We start from the raw sequence: 21633 nt of genomic DNA on the forward strand, positions 1-21633 counted from the left end.
TCATTAAATGAGGTTCCGCGGCACCTAATCTTTTTAATTCGAGATTACACAATTAAGCCCCTTAAATAGCATAATTTTTTTGCCATAAAGAAAACTGCTCAGCTTGTCCTTTGATAAATGTGGTGGAAATAATGAAATTGAACTTTATGCCTTAGGGATAAAGCTTTGGTTTGTTGATTTTCGGTTTCTGTTTGTTTTCACAATTGAACGACTCTCTAACCCCACAGGCTTTTACAACTTTAAATTGCCATTCGCAGATCGCGATCCGAGTAAAACAGTGCCTTAAAGGGGATAACCGATATTTTTTCAATTTGCAGAACTAGATTAAAAATCTCGCGTTTGCGGGAAATTTTCCCGCAATCCTAATTAATTGGTTGGTTCTCTAGTCAGACAGTTACAATGTTGTGAATGTTGTTGAACTAACTTAATCTTTTGTTTTTATCTAAATCCAAACTATAACAGTGAGGTGACTGTGAGGTTACAATTTAGTTTTTATTTTGTTTGTGCCGATTGGTACTAGAAAAGAAAATATACATATATACGTATACTTGTCTTGTTTTCGGCCGTTAAGATGTTATTTATTTGGTTGTCCTACTTTTGAAAATCTAAAAGGATTTATTGTCTTTGTATAAATATAATGCCATTGTTAATACTAGAGTGGAAGTGAACGTGGGTCATATGTTTTTGCTGCTAAAGCAGTTAAAGTTATTTAGAGTCATTTTTTTTAGAAAATAAAATAAAGTGCCTACAGCAAAGTCTTTTATCATAGACCCTTTCTATGCAGAAAATCGGAACTATTCCCACCATGGGTATGCGTATGGTCTGATTTGATTACTGATACTTACAGACAAAATATCAACATACATTATATTAAAATTAATCCTCATAAATCACGAGTAACAAATGCTTGATTAGTTCAGATAGAATACAATAATTGTTTATTTTAATGGTTGCGTACCAATCATGGTAATAATGTACCGAAATTCCATGTACGTATACTACATTTTAGACATAAATATTTCTTGGGTCTATATCACGTTTCCACGTGGATCCAATTAAATTGTACAACGCAGGCTTCATTTAGGTACTACCCGTTAGACACGTACGTAACACAAATCCAGCCTTACAGCTTGGGTAATTATACTAATTATACACTGCCTAACGTGACGTGCTCTGACCACAAATACATTGTGGTTAAACATATCAGGGCACAACGTACCTATAAATACATATTCTGCACGCTTGTATTATATATACAGAGTGGAACATTTCTAGAGACTGAGCTGAAAGGATAGTGTTATCTAAGTGTCAAATTTAATCGAATTTAAACTGTTGTGAGACATACTAACATTGAATAATGACTAAAAACAAGTGAGTCTAAACCGTAAAATTATTCAATATTATCTAAGTGATCTACAATCGAGTTATTATAATATTTATAATCATAAAGCTTGATTAAACAGTATAACAAAATCATTAAAATTAAATATTTTTATATCAGTGACATCTCTGCAAAGTTATTTACATTTTGAATTGACACATGTGATGTCATTCAATAGGATCTATACTTGCTAGGGTTAAATCAGATTTTTGCACTAATGTTAACAAACTGTATCTCAATAATTTTTAAGAAAAAAAAAACCGACTTCTATGGGGCTTGGTGAAAGATTATGGTAGATGGTGCACTATGTAGAAAAGGAGGTAAAAACAGTACTTTCTAGTAGCATTTCGTGTCCGTAAGGGTCGTAGTTCTAGCCTAACCTAACCCACTTCTCTGATAGCAGTTCGGTTCTGTGAGGATCGCAGTTCGAGCCTAATCAAACCCATTTTTCTAGTAGCATTTCGTTTCTGTAAGGCTGGCAGTTCTAACCAAACCTAACCCACTTTTGTTCGGTTCTGTGAGGATCGCAGTTCAAACCTAACCTAATCCACTTAACGGCGCATGCGGTGCGGTGTACGGGGGTTTGAGCGGGAGGGGTTTGGCATCATCATACTTTATACCTACATTTGATGGTAGGTAATCATAGCGGTTTATTTAGTTTAGGTATCATAGGGGTTTTTCGGGTCAAGGTTCGGGTCTCTGAGTCAGAGTCCGGGTCCGAGTCCCGGTCCAAGTCCGGGTCCGGGTCCGAGTCCGGGTCCGAGTCCGGGTCCGAGTCCGGGTCCGAGTCCGGGTCCGAGTCCGAGTCCGAGTCCGGGTCCGAACCGGATCCGGATATGAGTCCGGGTCCCAGTCCAAGTCAAAATCGAAATTCGAAATCACCAAACATGTACTATGCGTCGTTGAAGAGTTCTGTTCTGATCATCATCAGCAGTTCCACTTCATCAAATGCGACAGTTTTTAATGTAAATGCTTGATTTTATGATGAAAATACAAAAAATTCTATACGTATGCCTTTAAGATTTGAGGAGTTCCCTCGATTCCTTATGGATCCCATCATCAGAACTCGAGCTTGACAGAAATGTGGCTTAAAAACTAAACTTGCTTAACAAACATAACGAAGAGGACAAATCGCCAAACGTGAACTATGCGTCGTTGAAGAGTTCCGTTCTGATCATCATCAGCAGTTCCGCTTCATCAAATGCGACAGTTTTTAATGAAAATGCTTGATTTTCTGATGAAAATACAAAAATCTCTATACGCATGCCTTTAAAATTTGAGGAGTTCCCTCGATTTCTCATGGATCCCATCATCAGAACTCAAGCTTGATAAAATTGTGGCTTAAAAACTTAACTTGCTTAACAAACATAACGAAGAGGACAAATCGCCAAAGGTGAACTATGCGTCGTTGAAGAGTTCCGTTCTGATCATCATGAGCAGTTCCACTTCATCAAATGTCACGTTTTTGAATGTATATGCTTGATTTGTTGATAAAAACACAAAAATCACCATATGTATGCCTTTAAGATTTGAGGAGTTCCGTCGATTCCTCATGGATCCCATCATCAGAACTGGATTTTGACAAAAACGGGACCAATCTGTATGCATATACATACAATCAAAAAAATAATTTTCAAAATCGGTCCAGTAATGACGGAGATATGGAGTAACAAACATAAAAAAAAAAAAATAAAAAAAAAAATAAAAAAAAAAACATACAACCGAATTGATAACCTCCTCTTTTGGGATTTGGAAGTCGGTTAAAAAGGGTTAAAAATATTACGTGAATAATAAACGTGATTCATTAGTGAAAAATAAAGTACAAGCCTAAACAACTCCCCGTTTGCGTAAAAGTCCTTCTTTCCACTCGATATAGGTACACGTAGGTACATTACGTCGGTGCGAATAAAAAAATCGCTATGTGTTTTTTTACGATTTTTTGATTTTGGCATATTTGAATTCCTTTTTAAATTTCCCGTCGACCCACATAAATATTTTTGTTATATCTTTATTAGTTTTGAAAATAATAATTCCGCTATGTGAACACAGAACAACATTTGTACAAAAAAATAACAGAAAAGAAACAAAAAAATAGCTATGTGATTTCTTAGCACATAACGATATTAAATGTCTTGTTTTCCGTCGGGGGTGATGGCGATAATGTTGCACATGGCGATTTATTGTAGAATGGATTACCCGATAGACCCTAAAATCCGCTATGTATCATATATCGCACTATGTTACTTTGGCAACAAATCGCTATGTGTATACAAACTTCACACATGACGATTTTTTCCAACCAAATTTAAGTCGCTATGTAGCAAAATTTGGTTAAAATAATCATATTGTAAAAAAATACAAAAAAATCTGTTTATATTCTTCATGAGTATCATGTAAAAATCATTGATCTATCAGAAAAAAAATACAGGTGCAACAAATATATTACAAACAGGAAAATAAACAGTAATTTTTTTCTCCTGAAAAGTAGCTTAAAAATACATGGCGATTTTTTTATTCGCACCGACGATTACAGAAAAAGCAGAAAGTCGTATCCCTACTGGACGGATATAGACAAGTCTTGAAAGTATTCTTATTGGTATAATTGTTCTTGGTATTAAGTTATAGTATTAAGTCTTATATTGTTATTGGTATTAAGTTAGCAATAAATTGCCACAATATAATACTGTTATTTGGCTAAATTGTATTCCTGTCAGGCTTTCACACTAACCCAATTTTTTCTTTCAAGTAATAAGACCTACATTATATTCGAAAAATATACGTTTGTTTAATCCGTCGAAATGTTTATGCAACAACCATGCAGGCGCGGGATAATGCAGTGAATATTGTATGAGCCCAGCGCTCCACATAGCCACGCTAGTGACTTGTGTGGTTATTGTAGTATGGCGGCCAAAACAGGGGACCTACCGCGAACCACGTTCGACGTGTTGCCTCCCTGTCACACTTACGAACGAATTTACAAGTACGACAAAGAGGTAACACGTCGGACGTAGTTCGCAGTAAGGCCCTCTGTCATTTATTACTATTGTTATTGCCGACAGTCAAAAACGGGGTATTTATATTTATTGTGTTTTGTTTGTTAGGGTTCCGTACCCAAAGGGTAAAACGGGACCCTATTACTAAGACTTCGCTGTCCGTCCGTCCGTCCGTCCGTCTGTCACCAGCCTGCATCTCACGAACCGTATTTCTGTTGCCGCTATAACAACAAATAATAAAAATAGAATAAAATAAAGATTTAAATGGGGCTCCCATACAACAAACGTGATTTTTGACCAAAGTTAAGCAACGTCGGGAGTGGTCAGTACTTGGATGGGTGACCGTTTTTTTTGCTTTTTTTTGTTTTTTTTTTGCATTATGGTACGGAACCCTTCGTGCGCGAGTCCGACTCGCACTTGCCCGGTTTTTTTATTATGTAAAGGCTAGTCTAAAATCATAAAAACCTATTCTACCTACATATGTATTGGTTTGATACGTGTAATATGTCTGCCCGTCAAAACATTATCTACATAGTATAAACTTTGCGATCTGCCTGATTTTACGATCGGCCGTCGACATACAAGCTAAACTTACTGTTACCTGACATATTGTACGTGCGATGTGTAAATGTGTCTGCATTTTGCATACCTACATATGTTAAGGTACTGCATGAGATATGATCAAATTTATACGGTTTGTGGCATACATTTCGTTTACGCTTATCTTTACAATGGGGTACCTAATTTTATGGGAACAGTGGCAATTAAACGGAGGTTTTATTGGGTTCAGGCACCTCCGACCAAAACAAAGTAAAATGAGAAATGTACCAAAGGAATTAAAACATTACTTTTTTTTCAATAGGTAACTACCGTAACATAACAATTTTTGCACTTACCTTAAAATACACTCAAGAGCCTACTAGGACAGCGAAGAATGAAAATGAAAATGAAAATGAAAAATGATTTATTTCGTTCTTACCATTTACAAAATAAGAATCAAGGTTGGAATTTCCTAGTTAGCATATGAAATACTTGTGGCAGGAAATCCCGCTCCTCTAAAATTAGCATTGTCACTATATTACTATAATACAGGAAACATGCAAATTAAATTAAATTAAATAATATTACATTAAAATTCATATAAAAGCATCCAAATTAATGTAGGTAATTTAAATAATACTTACCCTTTTTTAGCCTGGTATCCAATGAATTCGTTTCTCACCGGCTTGCCTAATTTTAAGACATTTCGGAGCATATCCTTGAGTTGACCCCGGCTTGCTTACCAATATTTATGTTATGACACGCCGCCACTGGTAGGTGACTTATTCAAAAGTTGACTCAAGCATAATACAATCATGCACATTCATGCACCTTAGTATGTGTGTGCAATATGCCTGTAGCCCTAGATTAACTTAAAAAAAAAACAATGATTATGAATACATATAATACATACATGGAATACCCTAAACATTACCCTCTTTTCTTCGTCAATGGTAAGTCAAAGTTTCCCTGAAACCTCTCATGAATCCTCCAAAGGAATTAATTTGAGGCACGACCCGCTAGCGCGAACACTTTAATTAAAACAAGCTCGAGACTTTGTAACATAGTTTATTGAAAATAATAAACTTCTCTTCGCCAATAATTTACAATCGAAAATATTCATTTACCTGTAGCGTAGGAAACTATTAATTTCCTTTGATGGCATAGTCGAAGAAAATGTTTTCTAAATATAACGCAGCGAACGCGAACTAATTGTGTCGTAGGCGGCATTTACGAGTGCCTATTAGGAAAATTATTTTCTTGTGATCATTGTCCTAAATAAAGCGAGAATGAGACAGCAATGGTGGCAAGGTCAAAGGAAATAGCTACAACTGTTAAAAATAATTTGGGTGGCGGCAATTAAAAAAAATAGTAGGGACGGGACGTGCAAAATTCGAGGAATGTGATTTAAACCAACCACCACGTTTTATGCGACCACATAACTTTCGTACTGTCATATTCTCATAAAATTTAAAGTTTCAAAACGCACGTTCACGCTATTGTAAAGGTGAGATGGCTGTTGCGGCATCAATGCTGCCACCTGCTGTGATGTAGGTATAGGTATATTAGGAATGCGAAACTGTCAGTTTTCTTTAAAGTTCCATAGCGGTAGTACCTAATGCGGCTACGAACGTAACTAATTTATGTCGTCACGCTGCGAAGGATTGCCCACGTGTATTTTGTGCCTTATAATGCGTAAAAAATTAATAGTTGATCAATAATAACATTAATAGGTTATTACCTATTCCTGATTCGAAATGGTTACCTATTGGTAACCATCTCGAATTAATTCATCGGACATTAAATAATCTAACTTCGGCTCCCTCGACTACACCATCAAATAATTTACACTAACTATTTTGAATATTGAAGCGTAATTACAACTTACTGTCTACATTAGATAGGTAACTATAAATATACGGCACTTGCTGTAATGTAGATCTTTGTGCTATTTGATTTTAATTACTTTACTGTTATTGGCACTAAATTTTATCATTAATGCTTAACATTATATGTGTAATGCTGTTCAAATAATATTTTAATTTGTGGCAAGCTCGTGCAAATTTACACTTCTGTAATGTTTACAATGTGCAACGTAAATAACATGTGAAAATAATAGGATAATATTATTTTTGTGTAGTTATAATTTGGTACCTGAAACAGTATTAAAACTTTGTTAATTAAGCGTATTTTATTTAATTTAACATTAATTTTTCTCACCAAATACCTACTTTGGTTCTTCATTATATTCAATACTAATTGAACATCGAGCCCTTACCCAAAATTATCTTACCGATTAATTATATTAGTATCACTTTTGGCAAAAGACTAGACCCGTTGGCAAAGACGGACATAGTTTGGATAAAATGCAAAAACAATTTGTTTGGGGGGTCATACACTGCAATTTGACATGTAATACTGGAATCAGTTATGTAACGCTGCCATACATGACCCAAAAAATTTTATTAAGCTATGAGCTTCATCACATCTGCTATTTGAGTAATTCTAAGCATTTCTAGCCTGAAGTGGGGGGGAGGGTGGGGTATAAAGACGGCCGCCACCCGTCATCTTTAAAAAAAATCTATTCTGATCCTGGTGGGTACTAGGGCAAGTTTGGTATCATTTTCGTATAAACCAAAGACGTAGAATTCATTGCTGATATTTGTTTTTTTCAGTTTCATAGTAATTTTACAAGAAAAACGTAAAAAGGTGAAAAATTTGGTTGGAGATTTTTGCTACGCGGAGCCGAAACTAGAAAAGATAGAAAGTTGAAATTTGCACACTAGATTACATTTATAAAGTGTACAAGAGATAAGAAGCGATTTTGAGAAATTCAACCCCTAAGGGGGTTAAAAAGGGGATGAAAGTTTGTATGGGGTTCAAGTTTTATTTTAAGCTAGGAATTTGAAACTTCGTAAAACGATATATTATTAAAATACAAGAAAACTAATTTCAGCGTTTTTGAAAATTCATCCCCTAAGGTGGTGAAAAAGGGGTTGAAAGTTTGTATGGATATCAAAAAATTTTTCAAACGCGGGACTTGAATCTTTGTATTTGGGGAAATTATTAAAAGACAGGAAAAGTAATTTCAGCGTTTTGTAAAATTCATCCCCTAACAGGGTTAAAAAGGGGTTGAAAGTTTGAATCCATTACAAATCCGAGTAGACACACATTTCTTGTTGCCTCCCAGGCTTGAAATGCTTAGAATTACTCAAGGAACATATGTGATGAAGCTCATAGCTTAATAAAAAATTTTTGGGTCAACTTTATAACTGCTTCCGCTAGTAATTTGACAACAGAAGATGTATGTTTCTAGCAAAATATTTAGGAGCTATTCAAGGGGAAAGGGAAGGGTTTTCAAGAGGAAAGTTATGACATTGAAATAGGAAATAGGAGGTATTTGTATTAAACAATTAAGGACGGATTTAGAGAAAGGGTTAGATAAATACATAATAATTAGGTATTATCGATTTTACAAGATAGTTCATGGATTCGATATTTCCTCTATACCTATCTTTACAGCAGTGATAATATTTTTATACGATAAAGTTGTATAGGTTAATCTTAAAGTGCGCTTATCTATAGTTAAGGACATAAGCACAGATGTGTCCCAGATTTGTGTAGCAGGTGTGTTTGACGAACATCTTCGCAGTGTCTGCAGATACATATGCAATAGAATCATCTATACACTCAGCATCAAGTAGGTAGGGACAGCCAAAGTATTCAAGTATACCGTAACACCTATTACGTTACATTTATTTTTATTCTTTTAAGTGTGTTGCGAATTGCGATATACATATTAGGCCACTATCTATTTGATACTGACTGTACCTACATATATATATATATATATATATATATATATATATATAATTTCCACTGCTTAATAACAGACGTAGGTATATTCCTAGTTACTTAATCCAGATCAGGCCGGGTCTTACAAAGGAAAGTTTTTCTAAACGACATTTATTTTAAATTTAAATTATCATTAAACTAGTGCACCGAACATTGCGTACAGACATTGCTTCTTATGATTATTTTGATGAAAATCGGATTTATATTGCTTAGTTGGTTAATTCGTATACAAAACGTTAAAAAATCCATATATTGAAAGCAAAAAGGATAAGTAGAAACTAAGTATATAGAGAATACGCTCACTTCTGATTGGACGGTCGTATTGCAATTATATGTTAAAAAAATCTCATTACAATTACAACTGAGTGTATCAGAAACTAGGAATCGTGAGTCTTGTGTGTGTCATTTAATAATATACAGAAAATTTACCAAGATATTCATAGTAAACTTTTAGGTACTAAGTAAATTTTGGTATAAATAAAGAACATATTTATAAATAACTACACACAAGAATCACAAGATATTTAAACATATTCAATTACACAAACGGGTCTACCGCGATATAGTTTCATTGTTTTTACCTTTAATTCCGTCGTGCCGTGGACAATAAACATTAAACTTTAACGGGTAGCTGCAATTTCTTTGTCTACCCCGAACATTTTTATAAACTAATTTCGGGTAGTTTAGTGTTGTTTTATTAATATCTCCATTGACATTTGTTGGGACGTCAGTTTTTCCGTGACCACAGCTGGTGCAACTCAGCTGAAACGTCGGAATTAAAGGTATAAACAATGAAATTATATCGCGGTAGACCCGTTTGTGTAATTGAATATGTGTACAAAACGCGAGAGTTTAAAGTGTTATAAGATATTTAAAGTTACAATTGTATTTATAACAAGAATGGTATCTAACCGATCCGACTAGTCGTAATGATCAGTTAAAGAAGAAAATTTTGAAGCATTTTTAATTGCGTTAATACAGTGAAACCTGGTTAATTGGCACCTGGATAAATGGAAAACCTCAATAATTGCAACCAAAAGTCCGGTCCCGGTCCCTTGATACCAGAAGGCCTCTATAATTGAAATTTTGGAACCTCTATAATTGCAATTTAGATTTTAGTGCTTTTCGTAATTTTGCCTCTGTAATTGACCACATCGCAACTAAGACCTCTATAATTGACACTGTGTTTAAAAAAAATCCGTTATTTTTGCTCTTTTTTTACCTCTATTATTGAAACGAGTCTTACTTATTACCTCTGTAATTGAAATAATGTAGTTGTAGACAGCAGAAACAATATTTTAATAGCAATGATCATTTTATTTATATCTTCATCCAGAATTCAGTTTATTTATTGGGTATCTATCACAGCCTGTAGTAGGTGAAATAGTTTTGTTAAAATCATAAACAAAGTATGCTTTTTACATTCTAATAAAACTTTCTTCTACAATTCAATTGAATTTTTTAAACCCAAATGATTAATAAGAAAATAAAGTAGTAATTAATGTAGTGTAAAAGTACAAGTATTGACAGAAGCTATATATAGGTATATATATATATATATATATATAGCTTTTTCATAGACTAGAAACCCAGAAGGTAAGAGTGTAAATCTACTTTCAATGGTTATTTGCACCTCTATAAAAGAAATTTGTCAGAACGCAACCTCTATTAATGAAAACCTCTATAATTGATACAACGATTTTTTGAACCTCGTTAATTGACACGACCTGCTTAAATGAAAAACCTGGTTAATTGACAAAAAAAGGCCGGTCCCTTGAGATTGCAATTATCCAGGTTCCACTGTACTTTCATTTATTTTCCATTCAATCAGCGCTAACAGCTAACCTTACTTTATGGCTCCTGTACACGATGGGCCAACGCCGGCCACTCCAAGGGACGCATTTATGCGTTAGAGGGAGCAAGTGATATAGCTATCTCATTCTACCGCATGGCTGCGTCCCTTGGAGTGGCCGGCGCTGGCCCATCGTGTAGAGTAGCCATTACTTGTGATTGTTTCACTGCCAGATATTTTTATTTATTTAAAATACCTGATGATGATGAGCAATTCTCAAAAAGTTTGTACGTTTCGATCACATCCTAGATTTCTATGAAAATTGGTACCTATGCTGGTAAAGTTCATGAAGCTGAACAACTTCCACCACATTTCCAAAAATCTCCCACAAAGTTTCTGAGAAACATTCCTTGTGTAAGGAAATCTGGTAACAAAAAAGGAATGTTTCTTATTAACTTTCTGGGAAATTTGGGAAATATGGTGGAAGTTGTTCAGCTTCATTTACTTTACCAGCATAGGGACCAATTTTCACAGAAATCCAGGATGTGATCGAAATGTACAAACTTTTTGAGAATTTCTCTGATATTGACGTGTCTGATGTGTGAGAGCACATTTAGCATAATCGAACTAGGACAAAGCTCTAAATCTCTCGAATTGTCCTGTAATTTGGTACCATACATAGTACAGGAGCATATTAAGCAAACAGGTCCTGTTTTCATGTCCAGACTATCTGACGTTTGGGGACCTCGAGGAACCGCCACCTTCTTGGAAAACGTGTACCTATATTTTCGTAGATTGCATAGATTCAGAGTAAAAAGTGGATTTATAAAGGATGAAATACATTTTCTAAGATCGCAGCGGTTTCTCGAGGCCCCTAAACGTCAGATGACCTCAACATGAAAACAGGATCTTTTATTAACAGCATACCTACATATCAAATTTCAGGACTGTTCTAGACATTCCACGCATTGTCCTAGTTCCATTGTGCTGATTTATACATACTTACAACAGTTCACAAGTCGCAATATCGCTACGTGTCAGAAGCCCAGTGCCAAACAACGATATAAGGCACTGCCTTATATTTAATACAGTACAATATTTCAACAGACCCCCAAAGGAATCGCCTTAAAGTATTCACTTATTTTCTTTTACCTACTGCTTTTACAATAATTCGGTGGTTCGACTGTGGCTGCTAATGAAACAGCCTTACATTTTCAAAAGGGAAAAATATATTTTCTTTATTGAATAAAAAATAAAGTCTTTTATGCAATAGAATATGCGATGAGGGTCATTTGTCAATTGAAGCATGGCTATGATCAAATAAACAGAATTTGAAAATGCTTGAGGGAAGCATTTTAAACCAAGGAAGCGGCGGTTGTAATATTTAATAAGATTATTAAAATTTATTACTGTAGGAATTTCTGATGGAATGAAATATTTAATTAATGTAATATGTAAGCGGATCTCAGACCCTATAAATGTAATACCCTATCTAATACAACATTAGGTACTTTATCAATAGAATAAGCAAGCAGACACATAATGTATTACTATCTACATGACGTCTATTGTATTCTAAATATTAATTGTGCAAGCTCTTTCTTTAAACTATGTACTTTCTTCCATAATACTATCATTCGCTTCATCCTATAAAGCTGTCAATTTGTTCTGCATTAGGAAAGTATAATATCATCTCGTTTACTTAAGTTATTCTATAATATACGTTACAATACAATGCAAGTCTGTTCATGACGGCCTTTTGGTATTTTGCCATTAAAAATATCAAATTCCGATAAACTATCCTTATAATATTTACAGCTTGGTTCTGGCCTCTAATTACTCAATATCGCTAAATAAAGTACAGGCTGAATAAAAATGTAGATTTAGCGCGGGCGAAGCCGCGGGCACCACGAGTTGAGTATATATTTGATTGCACCATAGAGTCAATAATTGCACGAGTGTATAAAAGCGCTATAGTGGTGTTTCGTCACCTGGATCACTGTTGGGGAGACGCACCGACTTCGCGCCTGCCAGCACCCCCACCCCTTCAAGGCAAGACCTTCTGTTCGATAAAACATCCCTCAGGAAGGCCCTTCCAGGACCGGACAGATCAGTTCCTGTGATTGACCTTGTCAGTTTCCTCAAGGCTGGAAGTTTCAACGCTTCTTCATAAGACGGAGGCTCGTCAGTCGGTGTTGTTTGAGCCCGTCCTCCAAACGGATCCCTGGAACAGGTCGGGGATAGTTCCCTTGAAAAGTATAGCATACTGTCCCCACTTCGTGTAGGAGCCTGGGACTCTGGCATGGGTTGGTAGCACACTGGGGCAGAAGATCGGATCTCCTCGAGAATCTGCCTTGCCGTTCTGTTGGTAGACACCATACCCGCCCAAGATCGCCTGTTCTGCTGCTTAGCTTCATGCGACCTAGCGATTGCAGATATATTATGACTAGAATGTGTACTAGTTACAGCAGCTCTGGGCCTGCGCTGTGGCTCATCAAATGAAGCGGCTTTTATGGCGGGCCGGTGAGGTCTTGGCTCGGTTTCCATGTTAATTAGTACTCCATTACTATTAGAATTTTCTGCGGGATCTTCCCTAAGTGCTGCGTCGATACGCATGGCTTCTGAATAGGAAGGAACTAAGGCACAATTCTCTCGGATGGCTGCAAACAGCTCGAGGCTGTCAACTGTTGAGGCGTGGGAGAGAGGAAGAGCCCGGGGTGGGCGGGGCGCGGAGCACAGCAAAGCACTCTGCTCATCAGCTATGGCCCAGGCATAGTTCCTCTGTGGAACAGGAGGTAACGTATCTGACATGTGGGTATCGATATCCAACTGTCTACTAGGATCCAGTTCATAGTTTGTTCCAAATATCTTGGTAATCTGAAAATGAAATGCACACTGAATTTCTTCTTATGCAAAAACATAATTAAAATAATAATGTAAAGAAAAGTTGCAGACAATGAAAACAGTTCAAGCTAAGTATTATCTCAGTGGGCGTATCTGTTTTAAAACGAAATGAAGCGTAATAACCTTTTTACGTTTTCACTGTAGTTTCTAGTAGGTAAACCTTAAAAAGGTACTCACTGTATAATGCACGTAGGCGGTGTTACATTCTATGAGAATCCGAAGAGGCCACGATAGCAGTAAACACGATAGCGTCCAAAACAACCATTGAGAAGAGTACCATGGGCAGCGATCGGCGTCCCTGTGAACAAGAGATAGAAAGTATTATTTGAAATTTAAACAGAGATGGTTGTTTGAAACTACATTTAGTTTATTTGCACTCTTTTTTCTACGATTATATTGAATATGTGAGACACAGACATATTAAAATAAATATACAGTATGTATCAGAACGAAAGGCCAAGAAAGAGACCCATTAATGTTTAGGCCATACTGAGCAACTTTTACTATGGGACCAACCCCGAAAACGCGTAAAGTTGCTTTTTGGTAGAGGAAAACATCCTGATGAAATCAGACTAATCCTAATAAGACCTACTTTCCATCTCTGGGTTGGAAGGTCAGATGTCGCTTTCATAAAAACTAGTGCCTACGTCAATTCTTGGGATTCGTTGTCAAACGGACCCCAGGCTCCCACGAGCCGTGGCAAAATACCGGGATAACGCGAGGAAGAAGATACATATTAAATATATGAAACTTTGAAAACAATACCGGTAGGCAACCATGTACTCCTTGAACGAGCTAACTCCGATCAGATCCAAGCCCTCTCGCATCTCCATGAAGTCGTCGAACCGCTCGTGTTCCGCGAAAAACCTCGACCTTTGATCTTCGAACTCTGAAAAATTATAATCTTAATAGTCTACTGAATAATTTCTGCGAATTAAATAACCTCGTTTCTTCAAAGGCGAAGTCGCAGATGCCGCGGCCTCAGTCGTAAATTTCTTGTCAAAAGAGACTTTTTTTTTCATTCCAAATTGTCCGCTTTTGCCGCAGAGTAATTTAAAAGAAATTTACTTGATCCCCATCTAGTTCAGTTATTTTAAAGTCTGATACAAAAGAAAACTGTATTCAGATGCCCTTTATAGAAGTTTATTTAGGTAGAAAAACCCATTGAAGACCAAATAGAGCTCTATTTTAAGTAAGTACCAAAATTACGCTTTTATCAATATGTTTGACAGTTAACGACTCGGCCTCGACATTGAGCGACTCGCGCCGGTGGCAGCGATAACCATAGGTTGGAGCGAGACACAGTGATCGGCCTTTCGTTCCCACCTATGGTATTCCCATCGTGGCCGAGCCGTAAAAGTAACATTCTATTTCCAACTGCAGCTGCAATACTGTTCATTTTACAATGGAAACGCGTCGCTGTCATTGTCAATTTCCATAGTAATTTGAACAGTATTGCAGTTGGAAGTGGAATATCACTCTAAGAGTATTAGAAATTAGAAAATATATAATTTAGAAAAAGTTACCACTGGCAGCCTCAATGTTGGCAAAGGCGAATCCTTTGCTGAAGCGCACTTTAGTGATGGGTGTGTTGGAGTCGAGCACGAGGTTACGCGACGCGTCGCGCTGCCCGCAGCACGCGTGCGCGAACGACGTGCTCGCGCTGTGCGTATTCACGCGCTCGTAGTACACCTAGAATTGACATAGATATCAAATGGGGTACCTTGGTTTGACATAATTATTGAAAGTCATAATTTAATTATTGTCAGATTATCATTAGTCATAATTCTAAAACTGTTAACGTTTTAGGATTTTCGTAGGGCTCATACCTTTAAACGAGCAATTCTTGTTTATTTATAAATATATTTCGGGGATCTCGGAAACGGCTCTATATGGTTTCCGGGGGCGATAAATCGATCTAGCTAGGTCTTATCTCTGGGAATACGCGCATTTTTGAGTTTTTATGTTTTCCGAGCAAAGCTCGGTCTCCCAGATATTACATTTTATTAAAAATATATTTAAAAAAACATATACATATTAGGTGTATACCACGGATCAACATGAGTTATCTAATGAAACTATTTAAGGCGCGTCAAACATCATATTTTTGGTAAGTTCATACATAATGTAAATTGCGAGTGGCATTATTAGGGGTTAACTGGGCTATTATAGTATACATTCGTGTAGTAAAATAAAACTCTGGGCTACTATAGTAAAATAAAATTTGGTTGTGCTGCTCAGACCTAACATTTTATTTAGAGGATCTCATGCCGTAAACTTCTGTGGCGTCTGTGTAATCTGTGACCAAAACTAACGTCATAAATTTTACCTGGATTGAAGGCCCGTTAGTCCCTAGTGCAAGTCACATCACGTGCTCGGTGCTTTACGTAATATATAACGTGACGTGAATATTAACGAAAGTCAAGCCGCGTGCAAACTTTACGGTAACTTGGTTAGTTACTATTTTTACTCAGAAGTCAACGTTCTTTGACTTAAAAATATAAGACTCGTTGAAAACGACAAACATCTAACTAATATACCGTCGGGTGACAAGCAAAAGTCACTAAGTACTATCAAAAAATTAAAGTAACAATGCACTTACACTTGTAACACGGTTAGTGTCCAATAATTTCAATGGTGTTAGTTAGTGACGTTTGCTTGTCACCCGACGATACATATCATAATATTTTCCTTGGTAACCTTGCACGCACCCAATTTGCAGTTAAATTGCTCGTATTTAAATAGCAACAACTAATGAATAACTCAGTAAAGTACAAAGAAAGGCAAGAAACAAAGTAAAGGAACATTTCCGTGACTACGATTACATCATGAAAGGAAGCTATTTGTCTTGCCTGGACTACCTAAAAGGTTTAATTTTTTCCTGCTGTACAATTCTTTGTCTTTCTATTTTAAAGCAAAAAAAAACAACAGATAGTAAATAGTTTCCATCCAGCTGAAGCATCCAGTAGTGATTGCAACTAAACACCAGTCCACCCTTAGTTAAAGCATCAGTTATTAAGATTGCATCACAGTGCCTTTGCCCGACTCTTATATACTTAATCTTCTAGGCACAGAGTGGTCAGATATATTTGCAGCTGACCGTCCATGTCCAGTTTCACTGACATCTGCATATACATATGGAGAATTTAACTCTAATAGGCAAATAAGTGGAATCATACTTAATAGAAAATATTTGGCGTAAAAACATACATAAGGCACTTAACCCTGTAGTTGACATGCCAGTTAAAGCGATAAGTTTTACACATTAAAGCATATCAAGCAGCAGTGGATAAAACTGATGAAAACCTTAAATAAAGAATGATTAAGTATGTGTCACAAAAGTGCACTTACGCCTACCTGCGTGGTGGTATACGCGTCCCCGTTCCGGTACCGCGTCACCTGTCGCTTGCGCCGCACGTAATGATAGCAGATCGCCTTCCACCTGCCGCAGATGATACAATAGTTAACAACTGAAATGCCTCAGCCACGAAAGATACGCTCTGAGCGTGCACGCTCGATGCTGACGCTGACCACCATACGGCGCTATTCGGGAAATTAATTAGTTAGAGATGCACTAGATATGAAAGTTTAGTTTAGTTTAGTTAGTTTAGTTTATTTATCACAATATACAATTTTCATACAGGTAAAATATACATACATTTCAGCTTGTACTACTTGTCGTATGATGATCGTTTTTTAGAATAATAATAAGAATTATAACCGAACATCAAAACATAAAATTAGTACATAACAAATCAAAACAATGCAAATAGAAATAAAAAACGTCAAAATGTCACAATAGTAAAATATTTAAAAATAAAACAATGTCAATGGAATAATTAAATCAGTTTCAGTACTACAAAGTAAGATCATAGAAAATGATGTCAATAAGAAAATTAAGAATAAATTAAGAATAAATAGAAGAAATAGTAAATATATGTGACGTTCCACGGCAAAAGGTACCATTGCCCCGGCTGAATATTGGAGCGGCGTCAATAACAGCGTAAGGGCCAGCTGCCATAAGGTACCTTTTGCCGTGGAACGTCACATATCTTTACTATTTCATATCTAGTGCATCTCTAATTCATTTCCCGAATCGCGCCGTTAGGGATCGTGCGTGCTGGAGGTCCTGCCATCTTGTAGCCTGAATCGAAACGCAAACTCTACATTGACACACCAAAGCAAGTGCTGCCCTCTGCAATCCTCGTACGACCGTACGTTTTCTTGTGCATTGCAGGTGCTATCTTGTGGGTTAAGTACATTGGAAGCTTAAATTCGACATTTACACTTCTCGTCAATAAACAGGGGGCTCATATGGTGCCTCCTAGAGTTCGTGCGCATTCCCTATGCAATGGTTAAAATGAATGTGAATGAAGGTCAGCGTCGTCCACGCTCGGAACGTGCATTCTGTGACGATGGGGTAAGAGATACTCGTAGTGCGAGAAAAAACTATCTTGTGCACATTATATGTCTAAGTCAACGTTGGGGAGACTCAATAGTTAATCAAACTTACGGCTCGATTCGGGAAAGGAATTAGAGACTCACTAGATATAAAGTAGTAAAGATATGTGACCTTCCACTGCAAAAGGTACCTTATGGCGGCTGGCGCCGTGATTCGGGAAAAGAATTAGATATTCACTAGATATGACATAGTGAAGATATGTGACGTTCCACAGAAAAAGGTACCTTATGGCGGCCTGCGCTTACGTCGCATAGCGCTGCAATAATATTGGAGCGGCGTTAATAACAGCGTAAGCGCCAACCGCCATAAGGTACCTTTACCCGTGAGGCGTCACATATCTTTACTATATCGTTTCTAGTTAATCTCTAATTCATTTCCTGAATCGCGCCGTTAGTTGCCTTCGGTGGCTCAATAGCGTTGGCATGACCTTCGTTCCGCCCTCAGACTTGTTTACTCAGTCTTCAGTCTATCAAAGCTATGAGTAAACAGACTTCAACTATTAATTCATTGCTTTATATTTGGGTTTTTATAAAATATAACTTTTATTTACAAACAAGATATACAGTGTGGAAAGATAAGTCGGGCCCTGGAGGGAAACTACCTTAAATCCTTTAACTGGCTCATTTTACTTAAAGGAGACATTCCTTTATTTTTTAAAAGAAACAAAACTGAATTTAAAGATTTTTGTTTTTTTCTTCAATTTGGCTTGTGTAAAAAAATCTTTAGTACTAAATATTCGATTTTATGGATATTTTATATGACGGACGAGTGTAAGACCTAATGTTTCTTGAAGAAATGTTATCAGTAACATTAACTGTATCGACTAGTAGAATAAAATTGCGAGTGTTTATTTTTTGGAATTTTAGTCGGTTCGAGTCCCGGGCGAGGCGAGTGAGTTTTAGAAAATCTTTGAATGCAGTTTTGTTTCTTTTTAAAAATAAAGGAATGTCTCCTTTAAGTACAATCCAGTTTAAGGATTTAAGGTAGTTTCCCTCCAGGGCCCGACTTATCTTTCCACACTGTATACAGCGGTATTCCTAAAAGAAATTAATAAGTAGCTGAAATCTAAAATAATAAATTTAAATTTTGATTCATTATTTTTATTTCATTAGTTATTAATAACTGTTCCCGTGGCACGTGGCGTAGGATTTTGGGTCATTTGTATTGTACCTACAGTTTGACCTTTCTTAAGAGTCACATGAACACGCCGCCCAAAAGCCGCTACCATATAATCGAAGTTAATAGATACGATCTCATTTTAAAACGACATGCTTAAATGCCATGAAACATGGTATGAACATTTTCGTGACATAAATTATATCATTATCAAACTGCACAACGGGACTTAATCGCGTATTTAAGTTTTAAGATACGCGATTAAGTCCCGTTGTGCAGTTTGATAATGTTTAATAATCGTGAAAGTTTAAATCAGTATAAATTATATCTATACAAATACAAATTTCTTTATTGTCAAATAACAAATGATCTATGTGTGGTACCACAACATTTAGTTTTCGTTGCTAATAATTGTTTTATAAAGAAAATATAGCGAGTATAAGTTTTGAATGTAAAACTTCTACTAACTCTAATACAAGATACAAGAACCAAAATAGTAAATGACACATTTTACCTCGCTTGACCCAGCTATTGCCACTTTGTATCACAATCGAAAGCCCCAGGTAAAAGTACGCTTTCGACCTTTAATACCAAAGCTATACAATAAGATATTAATAGCGAGGCGTCCGGGGAGGCAATTCATAAAGTGGTTCCCCTTTTATACTGTATAAAGAATTTATAGCGAAGAGGTTTTGATTTCGCTGTAAGATGTCGACCTGAGTGCTGAGTTTGTATTACCTTTCAGGGCAAATTTGTTTTATTTTAATTATATTTTAGGTATTTTAAGAAGTTTGTGAACGGTTTTTTGACACTCGACCTTTAAAGAATTTGAAATTAAATGGAATCCCATCCAATTTCAAGATGATTACGAAATATCTTATTTTTATGCGATAATATTTTTGAGGTTGTTGACTGAAGTATTTTTGTACTAAATTATAATTTTTCAAAAAAATTTTTTTGCGTGTTAGGACTAATTAATTGACAGTGGAGCAGTGTAATGTGATTATATTAATGTCCTTAAACTTATCTATAAAAGTGCCGAGTCTCTACGATTCATTTTATGTAGATATCGCTCGAATAACACTCTAGTTATTCTCCCCTGTCAACCAGGCGACCATAATAAATAGCACATAAGTTTGATAGAAGAAATGTTAAATTAAATTAGGTACATTCTACAAATATGCTAAAAAAATGAGCCTTCATGGATTATAACTGCCATAAAAATGAAGGTTTAGTTATTATAAAGTGATCCAGGTGACCGTAAGCACAGAATAAATAATAGTACTAGGTACAGAAAACTCACTCCCTAACAAAACGCGTCTGTTACGATCAGCACAGATATGGCCGCTAGGTGGCGACGGCGCCACGCGCGGCTTATGGCAAATCCCAAAATTGGGGCCGAACGGATGTACTTTTAGCTACCTGTAGCAAAGCGACGAAATCGCGGAGTGAGCCACGCCTGCCGTAAGCATGGCAACGACTCATAATTAAAAGTTAGTCCATCCTTCTGTTCCTCACATTAAATCTAAAAGTGTCGATATTAATCCAGCAGATTGTCGCAAAGTAATTGAAAACACAAATTCACTGACGAATCACGACCGTGAAGCGGTAAGGCGATTAGTCCTACCCGGCGCGAATATACGGTGCGCTGCGGTTACGGATTTAATCGCTATTTGTATTGGTTTTCGAAAGCTTTGACTAAGGATGTGCTATAATTTATTTGCATCCATAGACTAGGAATCCTCTAGACTGAGTTTAGAGCAATTATTTCATGCAACCGATGCCGAAACTGCGGGGGTGCGCGGGACGAGGTGATCGAAGTCCCGTGCCGAGATTGGTCCGATCAAAGACGCGGACGTCACACAAAGACACTTTCGACTCGAACATGGAGTAAAATTACCGTATGAGTGGCAGAGGGGGTAGGGGGTAGGGTAGGGGTAGGGACTCAGTCTGGAGGACGTATTGTCTGTGTTTGCATCAAACGTTCAATAAGGACTTAGTAATCGATGTTGCTACTCGTAAGTAATTTTTCTGTAAAAATTCAGTTTTCCGAGTTTACGGTCCCTCAGATATCAGACAAGAATTTGTTTACTTGACTTGAGTATTTAGTTTTCCGTTAGTTTACCGTAGTTAATACGTGTTCATAGAAATGAGACGTTATCTTAATCTTGTACGATGTCTTCTTCAATTTCTTCATGTAATGATAAAAATACTTAATCTTATTCCATTACATTTACTTAACTAACTATCACTACATTCCGAGTAGATATTTTACTGTTCAGTTATCATTTTAATGTTATAAGTAATGGGTATTATACAACTTGAGCAATAATGGTGATTGCTTTACAAGAAAGTAGATTGTTTTGCTAACAAGCTCGTTAAATACCTACCAGTAGCTTTCGAGGAATGGCTAGGGTGGGTTTTTTATGCGGTAAACCAAGGTTAGCTGGAAGGTGAAACCTAGGACGTATTAAAAGAATCGAGGCATAAGTAACCCCCACACTGCGGGCAAATCCAGCAAGGCCACTGGCAATCATTACGAGATCTTTATCAGAATGCGGGCCCCTATAGGCCGGTCGTTATCAAGATA

General features: G+C 36.6%; 1 protein-coding gene across 4 annotated transcripts in view; it reads right to left on the reverse strand.

The window, feature by feature from the left end:
* Positions 1-11714: 11714 nt before the first annotated feature.
* The window catches only part of LOC134671344 (transmembrane protein 151B-like), a 48251-nt gene continuing 38332 nt past the window's right edge, over positions 11715-21633 (reverse strand). For 2 of the 4 annotated variants that reach the window (XM_063529173.1, XM_063529171.1), the window contains exons 4-8: positions 16823-16907; positions 14992-15157; positions 14231-14354; positions 13643-13763; positions 11715-13438 (exon numbers count right to left, since the gene is read on the reverse strand). In XM_063529173.1, the coding sequence (XP_063385243.1) occupies positions 12533-13438; positions 13643-13763; positions 14231-14354; positions 14992-15157; positions 16823-16907 (1402 nt within the window). In that variant the 3' untranslated portion in view covers positions 11715-12532. Of the gene's footprint in view, positions 13439-13642; positions 13764-14230; positions 14355-14991; positions 15158-16816; positions 16908-21633 lie in introns of all 4 variants that reach the window. The other 2 variants (XM_063529172.1, XM_063529170.1) reach the window with 1 other exon arrangement.

Source organism: Cydia fagiglandana, chromosome 15 (assembly GCF_963556715.1).
Source record: "Cydia fagiglandana chromosome 15, ilCydFagi1.1, whole genome shotgun sequence".
Taxonomy (NCBI): Eukaryota; Metazoa; Arthropoda; class Insecta; order Lepidoptera; family Tortricidae; genus Cydia; species Cydia fagiglandana.